Consider the following 15,667-nt stretch of genomic DNA (forward strand, 5'->3'; position numbering starts at 1 on the left):
ATACCCTTTTCCACCAATCCCGACATGCTATTTACCATAATACCCTTATATATGATCCACCTACCGCAAACACAAAACAAAGGCCTTCACCAAACACAACTAGTTGGTTTATAAAACCCTAGAGCTCTCTTCCAAACACCTCTCAGGTTTCGTGTAAAAAAACATTACAACACACAAATCTCAACACCACAAAAAAGAACATTTTATTTATTAGAAAAAAAACCCAAAAATGGCGCTCATGAACGGAAGCATGAATCTATCGTCGATATACAACCACCGTCACTCAACCTTCTCCTCCGCCGCGCCAAGAACCACGTCCCTCCGGATCTCCGCCGTGCAAACCGACCCAAAACCACCGTCTTCATCGGTAGCGACTCCGGCGACGTCCACGAAGCCCGTGGGGGTTAATGTGGGTAAGTCGAAATGGTCACCGGAGAGCTGGAAGGCGAAGACGGCTCTTCAGCAGCCGGAGTACCCCGATATAGCCGAGCTCGAAGCTGTGCTCGAGACGATCGAGGCTTTTCCTCCGATCGTTTTCGCCGGAGAAGCGAGGTTGCTTGAGGAGAGGCTAGGTCAAGCCGCGATGGGTGAAGCGTTTCTGTTGCAGGGAGGTGACTGTGCTGAGAGCTTCAAAGAGTTCAACGCCAACAACATTCGTGACACCTTTAGGATTCTTCTCCAGATGGGCGCTGTTTTGATGTTCGGTGGTCAAGTCCCTGTCGTTAAGGTACGTACGCCTCTGTTTTGGGAAAGTTCGAAACCTTTTTGTTGATTTTTTGAGTTTTTGTGGGTTTTGTTAAGTTATGAATTTTTTTAATTGATTTTGTAATTATTTATGAGTTTTGATGAAGTTTAAAATTTTTTATATATGGATTTTGAGGATATTTATGAGTTTTTGATGGGTTTAAAAGGTTGGAAGAATGGCGGGTCAATTTGCGAAGCCGAGGTCTGATTCGTTTGAGGAGAGGGACGGAGTGAAGTTGCCTAGTTACAGAGGAGATAATATCAATGGAGATGCGTTTGATTCCAAGTCTAGGATTCCTGATCCACAGAGGATGATTAGAGCTTACTGTCAATCTGCAGCTACTCTGAATCTCTTGAGAGCTTTTGCTACTGGTGGTTATGCTGCTATGCAGAGAGTTACTCAGTGGAATCTTGATTTCACCGAAAAAAGTGAGCAAGGAGACAGGTAAAAAAAATAAAAAAAATAAAATAAAAATACAGCTATGTTTGTTCGTGTCTAGATATATAGTTAGAGATCTTTCGAACTTGTGTACGAGACCTATTTGTCTATTTGTGTGTTGTGGTTGCGTTTCCATGTTATATAGTAATGTCATTATAACATGTAAAGGCAAAAGCAAAGAAACAATTAGGCCAGGCCGTACTTCGTGTATTTTCCTCTACTTTCCTCTACAAAACATCCTTTTTGGGTGCTTGTGTTGGCCTATTTTGATCCAATCAATGTTCCTATAATTGTTTGGGTTAGTAATGTGTCTGTTTGTTCTTCTTAAGTAAGTTTAGGATTTTTTTTTTCTTTTTCTATATTTGGGTATGTTTGTGAAAATCTTATTTCTTGGTTTGGTAGGTACCGTGAACTAGCTAACCGTGTTGATGAAGCGCTTGGTTTCATGCACGCTGCTGGACTCACGCTAGACCACCCCATCATGCAAACAACTGATTTCTGGACTTCTCATGAGTGTCTGCTCTTGCCTTATGAGCAATCACTAACAAGGCTTGACTCTACTTCTGGTCTCTACTACGACTGTTCTGCTCATATGATCTGGGTCGGTGAGCGAACCAGACAGCTCGATGGAGCTCATGTAGAGTTCTTAAGAGGTGTTGCTAATCCTCTTGGAATCAAGGTTTGTTTATCTAAAAATCTTCTCTCATTTTTCATAATTTAGATTTTAGTTTTCTGATTGAGATTTTTGTGGGGATTATAGGTGAGTGATAAGATGGATCCAAAGGAGCTAGTGAAGCTGATTGAGATCTTGAATGCTGATAATAAGCCTGGAAGGATCACGATTATCACAAGAATGGGAGCAGAGAATATGAGAGTGAAGCTTCCTCATTTGATCAGAGCTGTGAGACGTGCTGGACAGATTGTGACTTGGGTCAGTGATCCAATGCACGGAAACACCATTAAGGCTCCTTGTGGTCTAAAGACTCGTCCCTTTGACTCCATCTTGGTACGTTTTACTTAAAAAATCTCTTTATTGGTTAGAAAATAAATGATAGAAATGAATTCTCCAACACAGTAAGTATTAGCATGTGTTTGTGGGTGGTAGTAGTAGGTGAAACATAGCGACAGGCGACAAAGACTTTGGTTGGGCCAAAGTTGACAGAAATGTTTTTTTTTTCAAGTTAGGTGGTCCTTTAAAAAATAATGTAAAATGTAAAAAAAAACTAAAGCAAGTGTCCTTGATTACTTGATTACTTTTATTTTGCTACCCTTAATAGTTTTATTCATATAATATGAGTTTGTTAATTTACTGTTTCAAAATAATCTAACAAAAATTCGTTTGTAATCAAAAATATTTTTTTAGGCTGAAGTGAGAGCGTTCTTCGACGTGCACGAGCAAGAGGGAAGCCACCCGGGAGGTGTTCACCTAGAGATGACAGGTCAGAACGTGACCGAGTGCATCGGTGGTTCACGCACAGTCACGTTCGATGACTTGGGGTCGCGATACCACACGCACTGTGACCCTCGCCTCAACGCCTCGCAGTCTCTCGAGCTCTCTTTCATCATCGCTGAACGCCTTAGAAAGAGACGCATCAAGTCCCAACAGGCTTTTTCTATCTAATTCAGACATGTGTTGTGTTATATCTTTATAATAAATGTTTGCGTGTGTGAACTCAATACGGTTACGGTCTCGTTTATATTTGATTCAGATGCTGGGTCAACAGAACGCGTAAGGTTTTGTTTTATCGTTGTTAATGAGTTTTATTATTTCCATTTTGGATTTACTAAAATCATTGAACGTTGGATTTTTAATTCTACGAAGAGTGTGTATTTATAATACTAGTGATAATGACATCTAACATTAGGCCTGGGCATAATTTCCGAAACCCGAACCCGGACCCGAACTGAAGTGGAGAGATCGGGTCGGTTATGGATCCATTGAAATACCCGATTGGGTTTAGCTAAGCGATACATTGGGTTTCGGGATCGGTTCGGTTTAAACTGATAACCGATGAGTACCCCGAAGTAATCCGAACCTATACAACATATCACATATATGTATACATTAAGTAACACTTGTACGGCTTATACATTAAAAAAAACAGGCGTGAGAGAGTCTCTCCTTTCTCGAGACTTTGTGCTTCAATACTTGCTGAGTTTCGATATGGAGACGAAGAAAAAGCATTAAGCAAGAGATAAGAGTGAAGAGTTAAGAGTCTATTGATCTTCTTCAACCCTTCGAAATCCCGAATCGTATCTGCTATAAAACCTAAGGAGCCTCTCATGTTTCAAGAACTCATTCACTCTCCATCTTCTTCGTTTTCGCTTAAAGAGGTATGTCTTCAATCTGCTTGTTCACATTATTTTGATTCTTATATGCGTTTGTTAGTTTATAATGATCTGCTTGTTTTTGTATTTGCAATAGAATTTGCTGATTGAATTCATGGGTGATGTCTGTTCTGATTGAAGACATTGCTTCTTCTCTCATAAGGTAATGTCTGTTCTTTCTATGTTTGAGTTTTCTGATTGAAGACATTGCTTCTTCTGTTTATAATTGTTTGTTCTAATGTTGTTGTTATTCTGTTTGGCAGGAACAAAAGCTTATCAAGTGGTCGTATTCTCAAGATTATCATATGCTATTTGTCTCTGTTTTTTTAAAACTTTGTTGTTGTTATTTTCTTGCTATTTCGGAGTTGAAGTGTTTTGGATGTTTTCAGAGTTGATGTGTTTTGAATGTTTTTGGATTTGATGTGTTTGGATGTTTTTAGTTATGGAATGTTTCTATTTTCGGATTATTGTGTTTCAGATGCATTTGAATTCAGTTAATCTATAATGTTTTCTATGAATTTTTTTTTTATTATGTATTTACTTTGGTATAACCCGAACCGAACCGAAAAAACCCGAAACCAAATGGTATATGGTTACTTTACGGGTTTTAGGATGCAATACAAAGTATAACCAAACCCGAAAAAATATTATCCGAATCCGACCCGTAATAAAAAAAAAATTACTATGAGACCTAGAAGTCTAAACCCGAAAATCCGAAAACCCGAAATACTCGACCCGAATGCCAACGGGTACCTGATAGCCCAGGCCTATCTAACATGTTGGTGAAAAAGAAATAGTCGTTGAAATAATTGGATCCTATCGGCTATCACCGATAACTCCCACACGATTCTGCATAAGTGTTTAATTCTCAATCAATAGCCTTGTTTGCATTTTTTGACTCATATAGCCTTGACTCGAAGTTTTGATCTTGTTCTGAAGTAGCTTAGATTGTTTGCTGATACTTGAACATTAACGGTTTGAAAATCTAACTAATGGTTAAAACTGAATAGGAGTTAATATACTTAACTACCAAAACATAACTTCACTGTTAGATTATACAGTAGAATTTAGTTATCTAAACTATTAAAATATGAGGACATTTAGTATTTAACTTTGTGTTTTCCTCAATAATTACAATTATGTGATTTTTCCGTGCTTATGCACGAATATAAATATTTATAAGTAAATATATTGTAATAATTTATTAATAGTTTCATTTAATTTCAATTATTTTATAATTTTATAAATAATATTATATTATTTTAGTTAGATATGTGATTTTGGATATGTAATAGATGATTATTTGATTATCACTTTAGTATATTAGATAACATCGAATTCTTTGAATTTAACCATGATTTTTTTTGTTCTAATAGATTAAAATTTTGAATAATCTGTGATTTTCATTTAGATTGATTTTCTCCTAGATATGTAAATATATTTTAGTAATAGTATTATCTATATATTGTTTTGAAAATCAAATATAAAAATAAATTTAACTGTTGATTGATTCATAGTACATAAATAAATATAACAATAATATTTTGAAAAGTCATCCATATATGTTTTGCAAAATAAATAGATGGTAACATTTAGCTAATATTTTATTTTAGTTTATTGGTATGGTTTGAAGCATCCCATAATTTATAAATGTATAAATATAAATAAACATTATTATAAGATAATATATTTTTACTTTACCTTTGATTTTAGATATAATAAAATTTATTAGTCTATATACTCATTTTGAATAGGGTGACATATATTCATTTGTATTGAAGTATAATTATTTTTATCTTTATAAAACCAAATCTTATTGATTTTATTTATTGCATTGGTTTCAGTTTTTCATCTTAAATGTGTATATATATATTTTGATTTTCAAAAATATATATAATATTATTACTAAAATATATATACATATCTAAGGGAAAAATCAATCCAAATTAAAATCACAAATTATTCATAATAGTATATTTAGAACAAAAAATACCATGGTTGAATTTGAAGAATTTGATGATATTTAATACACTAAAGTGATAATCAAACTAATCATATATTACATATCCAAAATCACATATCTAATTAAAACAATATGACATAATTTATATAAATTATAGAATAATCAAAATTTATACTGGTTAAGATTATGTTCAGGCCCGGCCTAGAACACACGCAGAGGAGGCGACGGCTTAGGGTCCACAATTTTTGTTTTTGTTTTTCAGTTGAGATTTTTTTTTGGAAAATATATATTTTTAATTTTTAAATTATAAAAGGGGCACATTTGTTAAAATTTGAATAGGGCTACTATGTTTGTTGGACTGGTGCTGATTATGTTTTAATGGAAATATTTATTTTTCTTAATACCAAAATTATTTTGGTTAACTTTACAAATCACACTATATATAAATATATTATTTGATTGTAAATTCGTTTTTAATTTATAAATGTTTTTAACTAAAAAGGAATTTCTAATTAATATAAATTATTAAAAAGGAAAATCAATTTAATACAGTAATTATATGTAATATTTAATTCATTAAAGATGTCATCTTAATCAACTACCGTGAAAGTTAACGTGAATGTGACAAATTCTCAAATAATATTATAGAGATTGATTAATGTCATTGGCACAATACACAGTAGTGCCTTACTTTTTTTTAACTCGGCAACTTAAGATTGTCGGACATTACTTCTTTTTTAACTCGAAACAAAAGCCTAATTACTAAACACAGTGTATCATGACTGAATATATATTATTATCATTTACACTCCCATTTGAAACATGCCATTTCAGCGAAACCCACTAAATATATAGTCCAACATTTATTCAATGATACAAACACTATTTCTAATCTAACGACCACTTATAATTATTTTGACCAGTTTTTGATTGCAAACTGAGTCTGCAAAACCAGTCGCAGACCAAAGCAAAAATAACTTTAATAACTAAAAACAAATTATAAGGTGATATAAAATACACGAACTCTGAAACAAATCACTTACTTTTGTTATTCATTTTAGGATTTATATGGTTTAGTATTTTAGACCCTACAAATTGATCGTATTATAGGTTTCATGATTAAAAATATGCTTCTCAGTTATTTATTTTAAAGATCCTGAGACCAAAATGTCCAACTTCAAATATTGTAGATCACCGGTTTTGAAATCAAAAAGTAAGCACAACTATAATTTTGTATTTAGTGCAGAAAGTTTCAGTAAACCATAATAAATTTGCTTTAAGAATAATGTATATTGTGGTTCCTTCGACAACCATACTAAGTTAGAAGATTTTTTTTTACAACAAAAGAAAACTAAAATATAATATATGCTTTATTGGTTTAGAGAATCAAGTCGGTAACATAGAGTTGACACAGAACATAGTAGATAAGGAATTCCTAACATCGCGTGCAAATTTGTCCGCCACTAGATTGTGAATTCTCAAAGTATATCGAATTTTAAAGATAGAAAAGAAAGTCTTATTGCGTCTAAACTCCTCTAAATATATAGTAAAAGCTGACAGTGCAATTACATCTATGAAGTCAATCTTCCTATTTAGAGTATAACACATTTTTTCCTATTTTCACTATTTTCGTCCTTCAACACATGCTTTTTCACCTCCCCCACAAATGCAGATAACCAATATGTTATATTTTTTTATTGGTCAATACAACAGATATCTTTGATATATCAATCGAGTTGTATATTACAAGTAACAGAAATTGTAAAAACTTATAAAATCTTTGTGTAACCGTATTAATTATTTTTAAAGTGTTAAAATATTTATAAAAATTTATAAATTGGTTATAAAGTAATGTATTAAATTTATAAATTAGTTTCAAAGACTTATATATCAATCTAAAACAATGTATAAATGATGATTAAGATTTTAAAATATTTAGTGACTTTTGGTAATAAAATTCCTCAATTATTTTTAAATTTAAAAAAATTCATCAACTTAAAAACCGTATGTTACCCTCCGTCAAGGTTTTTTAATTGGAGGTAACATACGTTAACGAAATTATGTTTTTCTTTTAGGTAGCAGAATTTTTTATATTTAAATTAGGAACAAAATCCACGAGAAACTAAATTTATTTGCAAATTCTATCACTTAATAATCACATAATCTTTTTCTAACTAAATACACAGTATACAACTTAAACAGCCCGCTCTACTTTTGATGTATAAACTATGTTTTCTGATGTGCTCTTTTAGGTGATGTAATATTTTAAATTTTAAATAAGAAGGAAACCCTCGTGAAAGCTATAATTATTTGTCAATTTAAAATAACTAGTTATTTAAAATTTTCTTTGAAAAAGATTAAGTACTGATAGCTCTAGTATTTACTTATACCGAGAACATTATTCTAATAAATAAACACAGGGTATAACTATTTCTAGTGGTTCCTTTTATTGTTTTTCAAAATTGAATAATTCTATAATAGAATTAGATTTTATTCTAATAATATTTTATTTTATAGTAAAAACAGAATAGTGAACAAAGAATAAACATAGTTCAGAAGAAAATAAAAAGTAAATGAATATTATATTCATAGAGCAGATTCACTTTTTACTCTATTATAGAATGAAACTTGAATACTGTTGAAACATTAGTATTTTGTTTTAATTTATCGTATATTACGTTCTATACATATTCTATTTTCTTAAAATGGTCTTATTCTGTAGTAAAAAATGTAAATACATGTTGTGGATTTAGATGCACATTCTAGATTTTGTAAGTTGAAAATAATTACAGACATGTGTTAGTTACATAGCGAACGCGTCCAACTCTAGATTAAAACGTGTGTTAGTTATAGCCGTATAACCGTATAGGTGTCGCTGTTCCTCAGAAACTCAAGTTCAACTTTTCTTTAGCAATAAAGGATTACATAATTTTCACCACTCAAGTCTAAGACCACCCGCATCGAGGGGTTTACGGTGGGGTTCGTGCGATTTTCAAAAAAAAGAAATAATATAATATTGCTATTTTGATGAACTCGTATCACAAAGGTTCGTGGTTATGAACCTGTATCACATGTATTGTTTGTGGTTATAAACACGTATCACATGTATTGTTCGTTGATTTATTTATTTAGAAAAAATAAATAAAAAATTATAAAACTTACCTTGGGAATCGAAAATAGAGAGTTTACCAATGTGAGTGCTCTTAAAATCACACATTTGAATGTATCACTTAAAATCACACATTTGAATTCTATGCTGATCTAAATGTACATAAGCACATATTGTCCATGCGTTGGATGCATTTCAAATTATTATAATAAATATGTTATAATTTGTATCAAAGGTTTATGTGAGAATCATATATAATAAGTGACACATGAAAACTTTTAATTTAGAAAACGAATGTTTTATTATATATATATATATATATATATATATATATATATATATATATATATATATATTGAAAATATTCTTATCTTTTATTATATATGATTGTTTTCACCTAAATGATATCCAAATTATTGTAGATTTTCAATTTGAAATCCATGCAACATAAATAATGGAGGATATTATGTAAGATCTAGTCATAAAGAGATTGGAAAATTATCTTCCCTGACATTTCATCCTAATCAAAGTTAAAACTTTTGTCATCTTAAAATAAATCAATTTTGTCAAAATAAATAAATCAAGTAATTGTAAAATTTTTTTAAAGTAACATGTCACTTTCTCAAACTTTTATACATTTAACTAAAAATATATATAACAAAGTGACATATGGCAACCTTTAAGTTAAAAAACGCTTGAACAATATGTTTTATTATACATGATTGTTCCCTGGTTGTTTTTACCTAAATGCTATATAAGATAATATCTATTTTTAATCTGAAATCCATGCTACATAAATAATGGAAGATATTATGTAAAATGCCATAAAGTGTTTAAAATTATCTTAATTGACATCTTATCCCAATTCAGAAAGTAAAAGAAACACTATTGTTGTAAAAATAATTATAAGGGACAATAAATAAAATGACATATATCACGTTCCAAAGTTTTTATTGTAAGAGGCATAATACTTTATTATAAAAGACATAATATTTGTGTATGATCTTATATATATGGCTATGTTAGATGTTATAAAGAGTGACATTTATTGTCTTAGAGAAATATTTTATGTAAAATAAATAAATAAAAATATTATTATATTAGTTGTAGAATTAGATTAAAAGGCAAAAATGAATATATTAACTGAGTATTAGAAAAATGAAAAAAAAAGATGATACATGTCACTTTAAAGCATTTATCTAAGAGAAAATGTATTTTATTATATAAGACCAATAAATAAGAAATAAATTATTACTTAACTGTAGAATAAAAAAACAAAAAGCAAAACATAAATAAATAGATTAATTATTTATTAAAAATAAATGATAAAAAATAAAATAGCACATATCTCCTTCTTAAAGTTTTGTAAGAAATCCTATTTTGTTGTATAAGATATATATATCATTTTAAAGCTAAGATTAAAAAAAAGGAAAGATATTTCATTTTAAAAGTTAAATGTATCCAACATTATAATAAGTTAAAGTTTTTCTTAGTAGCGTTGTGTCGCCTGGAAAACATATAGACAGAGAGAAGATAGGGAGAATCAGAGACTCCACTTTCTCTCTCTCTCTTTTTCATCCACCCACTTATTGTTCATTTCACTATCACTATGGACAAGATGTCTTCATTCTCCATTCACGAAGGGAAACCGATTAGATGCAAAGCAGCATTATGTAGAAAAGCAGGAGAAGCACTGGTGATTGAAGAGATCCAAGTTGATCCACCTCAAGCTTACGAAGTACGGATTAAAATCATATGTACTTCTCTTTGTCACACCGATATTACTTTCTGGAAGTTAGACAGTGTAAGTGTACTATTGTATCACAAAGTCAACGCAAAATCTATTTTATTCAAAAAAATCGTTTCCACTAATCTTTTTGAGTTTCCCAGGGGCCGTTTGCAAGGTTTCCTAGAATTCTCGGACACGAATCTGTCGGGTGAAAAATTCAAACAATTATCTAGTCTCAACTTTATTGAGAATGTGCTTACTTACTTGTTTTTTTTTTTCATTTTTTGCTAAAGGATTTTCTATTATGCTTACTTACTTGTTTTGGTTAATATTGCATTATACTTAAATATATTGTTACAACCAGCTTGGTCGAGAGCATTGGTGAACACGTGGACGGATTTAAACAAGGTGACGTTGTATTACCAGTGTTTCACCCTTTCTGTGAAGATTGCAAAGACTGCAAATCCTCAAAGAGCAACTGGTGTGCGAAATTTGCTAACGATTACATCTCAAACACGAGACGATATGGAATGGCTTCTAGGTTCAAAGATTCTACTGGAGAAGATATCTACCATTTTCTCTTTGTTTCGAGTTTCTCTGAATATACCGTGGTAGACATCGCACATCTCGTAAAAATCTCTCCTGATATCCCCGTTGAGAAAGCTGCTTTGCTCAGCTGCGGTGTCTCCACAGGTTTGTTTTCATTCTTCTTTAGCTATTCTCGTGGGGTTTGAATTCCACTTAATATTTTATCTGAGGTTAAAACATAAACAAAGTAGTGACTAGGGGCTGCATTGTTATTAGTAAGTTAGATATTGCACATCGGCTGATTGTGGGTCGCGTGGAGCAGGAGTTGGAGCAGCTTGGAAGGTAGCTAACGTGGAGGAAGGTTCCAACGTTGCAGTCTTTGGCCTCGGTGCCGTGGGACTTGCGGTTGCCGAAGGAGCTAGGGTGCGTGGGGCCGCGAAGATCATCGGTGTTGATCTCAATCCTGATAAATTCGAGTTAGGTAAAGTCGTGTTATATTTATATTTAATATTTTTGTCAATTAGTTTGCGAAAGTTATTTTTTTTTTTTTGGTTTTCTCTGACCAAATTGGTTTTGGTATTTATTATATATTCAATATATACGGTGTATAAACTTTTAGTTGGTGTCAGGTATATAACCAGTGTATTATTTATTTGTTGAAAATGACAGATGTCACTTATTTTCTGTTTCGTTATCTCATAAGTAATATTCACTTTCAATATATGTGTATTCAAAATTAGTTACATTTGTTACAAGCGATAGATAATGTCTTCATTATTTGAAAAATAATACAAATAATCAATTATTAAAAAACAATTAGATCAATAAGAAAAACATGCAGTTATATAGAAAAACTAGGTGTTTTATCCGCACATACGGGCATAAATTTCTTATAAATACTTATTAGTTTATGTTTTATTAATCTAAAACCAGCATAATAAATTATTATTTATGTTTTTAAATAGTTAAATCAAACATTAAAATATTTATATATGTTAAATACTTTTAATCAAAATATATACTTATTATTGTGTTAAGTTTTTTTAAAACACTCATATCTTAGAGATAGTTTAAAAAATATATTTATATTTTTTGGTTAACTAATATTTAATAATAAATTGTTTTGTATTTTAATTTTTTTTAACTTTTATAATAAAAATATCGTTTTCAGATAGGCACAAAAAATATATATAGAAGAATATCTTTTTTGATAATTCTAAAATATTATTTTGTAATCAATTATTTAATATAGCATATAACATATAAACTTTATATCATTAAAATAAATTAGTGAATAGTTAGAAACTAATAATAAATTAATAACCTATCTAAAAATCTAAAACCTAATTAAAATATGACAAATAAGAAAAGCTAATATAACATATAAATTTAATATTAATAAAATAAAATTCGTTTTTATTTATATAGAATATTCATCAAAGCTATTATTTTAAATTAATGATTTAGTGACTCAGCTCAAAACAAATAATATATCAGTGATAATTTAGTTTAACTTAATAAAATATGATAAATAAGTAAAATTAGCTAAAATCATGGAAAATATGATAAGTAAGCAAAATCACTTCATAAATAATAGTATAGATAGATATATTGTTACATTTAAATATCATTTAGAACAAAAAAATAGTTAGGCTAAACTATTCTTAATATAAAACAGAGATCATATATTCATTATGTCAATTACTTGAATAGGTAAGAAATTTGGTTTCACGGATTTCGTCAATCCTACTTTGTGCGGAGAAAAGAAAGTTAGCGAGGTATGTTATTCAATATCTTACACCATCACATTTATGATTTTTCTAGAGCTTATACCATTGAGTATATGGAGTAGTTTACTAACTTATTCCCACAAAATATACCGAAAAAGGTGATCAAAGAAATGACAGGAGGAGGAGTTGACTACAGTTTCGAATGCGTTGGTTTAGCTTCTTTACTAAGTGAGGCTTTTATCAGCACCCGCACGGTACGCTTACACTAGATCGTACCAAATCCCAGTCGATCGGGCATCATTACAATGGTTCAGTTTTACAATTTAGAATGTCAAAATAGGGATCAGGAAAGACGGTAATGCTGGGGATGGGAAATCATGCAGCGCCAGTAAGTTTGGGTAGTTTTGATCTTCTAAGTGGCAGAACTATCTGCGGAAGCTTGTTCGGTGGTTTGAAATCTAAACTGGATATTCCAGTTCTCGTGGATCATTACCTAAAAAAGGTACTACAATTTATGTGATATATATTGTAACGAACAAATTACGAGTATATTGTTTGTTTTACTTCTTATTTCCAACCTGTGTTATGTTTTCATAGGATTCAGTTCTTTTTATTTGTTTGTTTACAACTGTAGGAGCTTAATCTGGATAGTTTTATTACACACGAGTTGAAATTTCAAGAGATCAACAAGGCTTTCGAGTTGTTAGAGGAAGGAAAGTCTCTCCGCTGCATCATATGGATGGACAAGTAATAAGTTGCTGGTCAATATTTAAAGTTGGGGCAGCTAATATCCTTTGTGTGTGTGGGTGGTTGCTAGCAGCTGTATTTTCTTTCTTTTGTGATGTTGGAGTTCTTTTAAGACATATTGGTTTGCTCGTCTTTTATTTTCATTACTTAGTTTAAGTGTTATATTTCAATGCTCTCTATCCAAATGATTTACTGAATATTGTTTGTTTAATCGTTTGGATAGAGCATCTGAATAAAAATTTGTTTGTTTGCTTAATAGTTGTATGACAATTTTGTAAACAACTCTGTCATTTTTCAACTTTGACAAAAAATCATTTATCCTTTTGACCAGTGATAAATATTTCTAAATATCTAAGAAACCTATTTAAAAGGTAAAACGGCATAAACAAATTGTAAATTCCTTTTTTTTTTTGAATTGGTCTATAACCTTCAAAATAAATTTCATGACAATGGGATTTGGTCTTTTCCTCTCATTTCAAGTTCATCATCACAATTTTTATTTTATTTTTGTCAACAGTTCATCATCACAAGTATAATGCATCATTCAACAAATGGACATATACATCAGCAATTTCCATCCACGAATCATTGGTGACAGACTGACAGGGTACCGCACCGCAGCAATGCATGTGTTGAATTGATCTCACTTCTTTTCTTTTCTTATACAAAATTATTTATTTACAGAACTAAATTCCTCGAATAAACTGTGTATATTGGGCCTAAAGGTGATTTGGAAAATGTAGGCCCATTAAGTTTCAAAACAAAACTCGTTTTGTTCTGTTAGAAAATTAGTCCGAGAGAGAGAGAGAGAGAGCTTAAACCTACCGAACCATCAAAAGATCCTCAGTCGCTCTCCTGAGTTCACACACTTCAAATGGCGGAATCGGTTTCTGCTCAAACTCCGTCGCTCTCCGAGGTATTCTTCTCTTCTCTTGCCGATGCTCAGTTTTCAATTCTTCTTCATCCGATCTACTGAAAAGAATCAGCTGGTTTAGGTAGAAGATCTGATTCATTTCGACAAGGAGCGGAACTTTCGATATATCTTTCTCTATTCAATCATTTACATGAAAAGTCTTTTCAGTTTTGCGACCAAAAACAGATTGATTTTTTGAACAAGGATTTTTTTTTTTTATGTTCGGGCCAGCAATATCATTTGGAGAAAGAAGTGAAGCCTGTTGAAGTTCAAGCTGAAGAGGTTGAAGCCAAGGAAGATTCTCCTCCTGAGGAAGCTGTTGAAGACAAGTCCGAGTCTCCCGCTTCCACGGAAGTCACTTCTGAAGAGGCTCCTGCTGCGGCTACTGAAGAAGAAAACACTACTGAAGATGTTGCTGAGGAGACTCCTGATGAGATCAAGGTATATTGTCTTTTACCCAATCACACCATCGAGAAAAGAGAGAGAGAGACTAACTTTGATGTGCCTTCTCTTGATGAATTTGAGTTGGCTTCTTTTCAGCTTGAGACAGCTCCTGCTGATTTCCGTTTCCCGACAACAAACCAAACCAGGCATTGTTTCACACGTTACATTGAATATCACAGGTTTTTTATAAATATCCGTCTTCTTCTCTAATTTTTTCCTCTTTTTTTTTTATTCCCTAAATTTTGATCTCTCTCCTCATTGCTAAGTCTTCTTCTGATTGTGTGTTTTCAAATCTCCAGATGTGTAGCTGCCAAGGGTGACGATGCTCCCGAGTGCGATAAGTTTTCAAAGTTTTATCGTTCTCTTTGCCCCGGCGAATGGGTATATATACTTAACTTCCTTTTAAATCTCCTTTATCGATCTGCTACTGCTTCTCTGCTTTCCCTGATACACAGCAAAAACTATCTTCTTCTGTGTGTGTGTTTGTAGGTTGATAGGTGGAACGAGCAAAGAGAGAATGGAACTTTCCCTGGTCCTCTTTAAGACAACTCCTGCCTCAAAGAAGAATCACATCCTCTCTTGCTCTTGTTACACTTCATAATTTCACCCGAATTACACTGATAAGATTTTTACAAAACCAGCATATCTGGTTGGTTCCTCTTCATCATAAAAATATGTGAGAATTTAATACTTATAGTCTCAAATTTTTCCTTACATTTTATTTTCAACTCAAGTTTTGAGGATCATCCTGCTCTGATATGCTATTATATTATTTTCCATCGAAAATGTTCAAAGACATTTTATGGGATAGTGAATAATAGTTCAAAATATAAAAAAATGGTATATCTATCACTCATTCACCAAAACCGTGTGATTACATCTGATTCATCCATCAGAAGTGGTGGTTTCCTCTATAAATGCTGTATGTTAATAACTATAGTTAACTTTGTCGTGTGAATGCCAAGGCGCAGTAGCTGATCCAACAAGCCTCTG

The 15,667-nt window shown here is 31.5% G+C and overlaps 3 protein-coding genes across 3 annotated transcripts; all 3 read left to right on the forward strand.

The window, feature by feature from the left end:
• The first annotated feature begins 118 nt into the window (after positions 1-118).
• LOC108809203 (phospho-2-dehydro-3-deoxyheptonate aldolase 1, chloroplastic) lies at positions 119-3,000 on the forward strand. Its single transcript, XM_018581346.2, has 5 exons — positions 119-727; positions 912-1,189; positions 1,586-1,862; positions 1,944-2,189; positions 2,547-3,000. Exons 1-5 carry the CDS (start codon positions 230-232, stop codon positions 2,802-2,804), a joined length of 1,557 nt encoding a protein of 518 aa, XP_018436848.1. The 5' UTR covers positions 119-229; the 3' UTR covers positions 2,805-3,000.
• A 7,069-nt stretch (positions 3,001-10,069) lies between these two features.
• LOC108861158 (alcohol dehydrogenase-like 1) lies at positions 10,070-13,573 on the forward strand. Its single transcript, XM_018634988.2, has 8 exons — positions 10,070-10,387; positions 10,474-10,520; positions 10,677-11,005; positions 11,163-11,321; positions 12,554-12,618; positions 12,729-12,824; positions 12,911-13,072; positions 13,205-13,573. The coding sequence occupies exons 1-8, from the start codon at positions 10,193-10,195 to the stop codon at positions 13,319-13,321; spliced, it is 1,170 nt and encodes a 389-aa protein (XP_018490490.1). The 5' UTR covers positions 10,070-10,192; the 3' UTR covers positions 13,322-13,573.
• A 521-nt stretch (positions 13,574-14,094) lies between these two features.
• Positions 14,095-15,420, forward strand: LOC108841231 (cytochrome c oxidase subunit 6b-1). Its single transcript, XM_018614014.2, has 5 exons — positions 14,095-14,233; positions 14,462-14,671; positions 14,771-14,853; positions 14,974-15,055; positions 15,164-15,420. The coding sequence occupies exons 1-5, from the start codon at positions 14,192-14,194 to the stop codon at positions 15,215-15,217; spliced, it is 471 nt and encodes a 156-aa protein (XP_018469516.1). The 5' UTR covers positions 14,095-14,191; the 3' UTR covers positions 15,218-15,420.
• The last annotated feature ends 247 nt before the right edge of the window (positions 15,421-15,667 follow it).

This window comes from Raphanus sativus, chromosome 1 (genome assembly GCF_000801105.2).
Source record: "Raphanus sativus cultivar WK10039 chromosome 1, ASM80110v3, whole genome shotgun sequence".
Taxonomy (NCBI): Eukaryota; Viridiplantae; Streptophyta; class Magnoliopsida; order Brassicales; family Brassicaceae; genus Raphanus; species Raphanus sativus.

Coding starts and splice junctions, on each gene's coding strand:
- LOC108841231 (XM_018614014.2), top strand. CDS start 14,192: ATGGCGGAATCGGTTTCTGCTCAAACTCCGTCGCTCTCCGAG. Junction 14,234..14,461: donor AAACTCCGTCGCTCTCCGAG/GTATTCTTCTCT, acceptor TGTTCGGGCCAG/CAATATCATTTGGAGAAAGA. Junction 14,854..14,973: donor CGTTACATTGAATATCACAG/GTTTTTTATAAA, acceptor TCAAATCTCCAG/ATGTGTAGCTGCCAAGGGTG.
- LOC108809203 (XM_018581346.2), top strand. CDS start 230: ATGGCGCTCATGAACGGAAGCATGAATCTATCGTCGATATACAACCAC. Junction 728..911: donor GTCAAGTCCCTGTCGTTAAG/GTACGTACGCCT, acceptor TGGGTTTAAAAG/GTTGGAAGAATGGCGGGTCA. Junction 1,863..1,943: donor CTAATCCTCTTGGAATCAAG/GTTTGTTTATCT, acceptor TGGGGATTATAG/GTGAGTGATAAGATGGATCC.
- LOC108861158 (XM_018634988.2), top strand. CDS start 10,193: ATGGACAAGATGTCTTCATTCTCCATTCACGAAGGGAAACCGATTAGA. Junction 10,521..10,676: donor CTCGGACACGAATCTGTCGG/GTGAAAAATTCA, acceptor TGTTACAACCAG/CTTGGTCGAGAGCATTGGTG. Junction 11,006..11,162: donor CAGCTGCGGTGTCTCCACAG/GTTTGTTTTCAT, acceptor CGCGTGGAGCAG/GAGTTGGAGCAGCTTGGAAG.